The 2,211-nt window shown below is 41.2% G+C and overlaps 1 protein-coding gene across 1 annotated transcript; it reads left to right on the top strand.

The window, feature by feature from the left end:
• Positions 1-391: 391 nt before the first annotated feature.
• Positions 392-2,211, top strand: GPR68 (G protein-coupled receptor 68; the record flags this gene model as incomplete). The annotated part of the gene is made up of 1 exon (XM_080618742.1): positions 392-2,211. The coding sequence occupies one exon, from the start codon at positions 392-394 to the stop codon at positions 1,466-1,468; it is 1,077 nt and encodes a 358-aa protein (XP_080474868.1). The 3' UTR covers positions 1,469-2,211.

Below are 2,211 nucleotides of genomic sequence, written 5' to 3'. Positions count from 1 at the left end.
TTAGACACTTGCAAAGCTAAAACAACAAATGTTTGTCATTTGCTTTGGGATTCCTGAACACACAATTTTCTGATACTTTCCTGGTAAGAACTAGGGCTTACTCATATGAATCATGACTTCCAGACAGGCTTTATCTTCTATCAAAGACTATAAGAAATGTAAGGCTAGGAAAATGCAGCTTACTGAAAGCCATGCTATATATTTTGACAATCGTATCCTTTCTGAAGATTTTCATGTGTTCTACCTTCAGGTTATTAACATCCTGCAGCAAGACATCACTTCAGCCTAAAGGTCTGTGGAAGAAATAAATGATGTATGAAACTGGATGAAATTAAATTTTACATCTGTTCACTCAGGATCCTGATGAGTGATCCACAGGAAGAGGTAGAAGATGGTGAATTTCACAGAGAATGCAACTGAGAAGTGCACTATTAATCATGATATCCACCAGATGTTATCCCCTGTGGTGTACATATTTGTATTTATAGTTGGCTTGCCAGCTAACTGCCTGTCACTGTACTATGGGTATTTACAGATCAAGGCTAAAAATGAATTGGGTGTCTACCTTTGCAATTTGACCATCGCAGACCTGCTCTACATATTTTCTTTGCCTTTTTGGCTTCAGTATGTTTTACAGCATGACAATTGGACCTATGATGAGCTGCTGTGCAAGATTTGCGGCATCATCTTGTATGAGAATATCTATATCAGTGTGGGCTTCCTCTGCTGCATCTCCATTGATCGCTATCTCGCAGTAGTGCACCCTTTTCGGTTTCAGCAGTTTCGGACAATGAAGGCTGCTGTGATTGTGAGCATCATTATCTGGACCAAGGAAATCATGACATGCTGCTTTGTCTTTACACACGGGGAGGTCAGTATGGATGCTGATAGCCATGTGGTTTGCTTTGAGCATTACCCCATCAAAGAATGGGAGCATAATGTCAATTACTACCGCTTCTCTGCTGGCTTCCTTTTCCCCTTCTTCCTGCTGGCCTTCTCTTACTGTGGGATTTTACGAGTTGTCCACAAGAGTCCCGGAACTCAAAAGAAAAAGAAAATCCAAATTAAACGCCTGGTTTCAAGCACTGTTTTCATTTTTTTAGTTTGCTTTGGACCATATCACATCCTACTTGTGGTTCGAAGCTTGCTGGAGAACACCTGCTCATTTGCTGAGAAAATATTCAATATTTACCATGTTTCCCTCCTGTTGACTACTTTTAACTGTGTTGCTGATCCAGTATTGTACTGTTTTTCCAGTGAAAGCACTTACCAGAACTTTGCCAAGATGCGAGACTCTTGTTTAACATGTTTAGGGTATCTGAGGCCTGAGGCAAAGGAATCCTATCCACTGAACGCTTCAGAACCTCCCAACAGGCCACAGCATGAACAACGACCAGGGTTATTACAAATATCATCTGATGGTGCTGAAATCAAAGACTTCTCCACAACTAACATGGGCGGCCTATAGCAGTCATCAAAAAAGAACATTAATCTAAAATTTGCAGCTATGGCCATGTGAGTGTATCCGAGTCATTCATGTACTACAGTGTTACCTCTCAGAGGCTATTAGAAATGCAGTACAGCAAGGTTGTTTCTGGATATGCCTGGGCCTTGGCAATAGTGAGGAAAGCACACACTGGGTCAGTTCAGTTACAATCATGTTTTTGTCGTCCTTGTGGCACCACTCAAAAACTGTTGTCCTGATGACTCCATTGACTAGAATAAGCTAGTACTCATGCTGTGTGGTTCTGTTGAATTTGTCTTTGACTGCTTTCTGTTTGTCCCTGTAGCATCTAGAGAAAATAATTCTCTATAAGCTGTCATCATATGTTGAAAAGGCTGGAGACAGAACAAATTAAATGTCCCCGTATGTACTTTAAAAAAAAAAAAAAAAAGTATTTCTATAACTCTGAAATAACTTCTCTCTCAGCTGGTTGTGAGGCCTGCAAAGACTGCGCCAGAAGCAGCCTCCTAAACTCGCCAGCCCAATAATATGAGATGTTCTGGGACAAGATGCCCAGCATCTGTTGAGTCCTTCAGTCTGTTGGTTGACTATTGAATCTCAGACTGTTGAACCTCATCATAAGGCTCCTATTGACTTCCAAAGTATGAGAACTCTTGGCTCCAAGGGGCATAAATAACTTGATCTGTTCACTGGGAGGTTGTTAGTACGTGAGGTGCTTTGAACTGATGTGCTTTTCTGAGCCACTG

The sequence above is a fragment of the Psittacula echo genome (assembly GCF_963264785.1).
Source record: "Psittacula echo genome assembly, chromosome: 5".
Classification (NCBI taxonomy): Eukaryota; Metazoa; Chordata; class Aves; order Psittaciformes; family Psittacidae; genus Psittacula; species Psittacula echo.
Note: the sequence above shows the minus strand (reverse complement) of the source record. Positions and strands in the feature narration are given on the sequence as shown.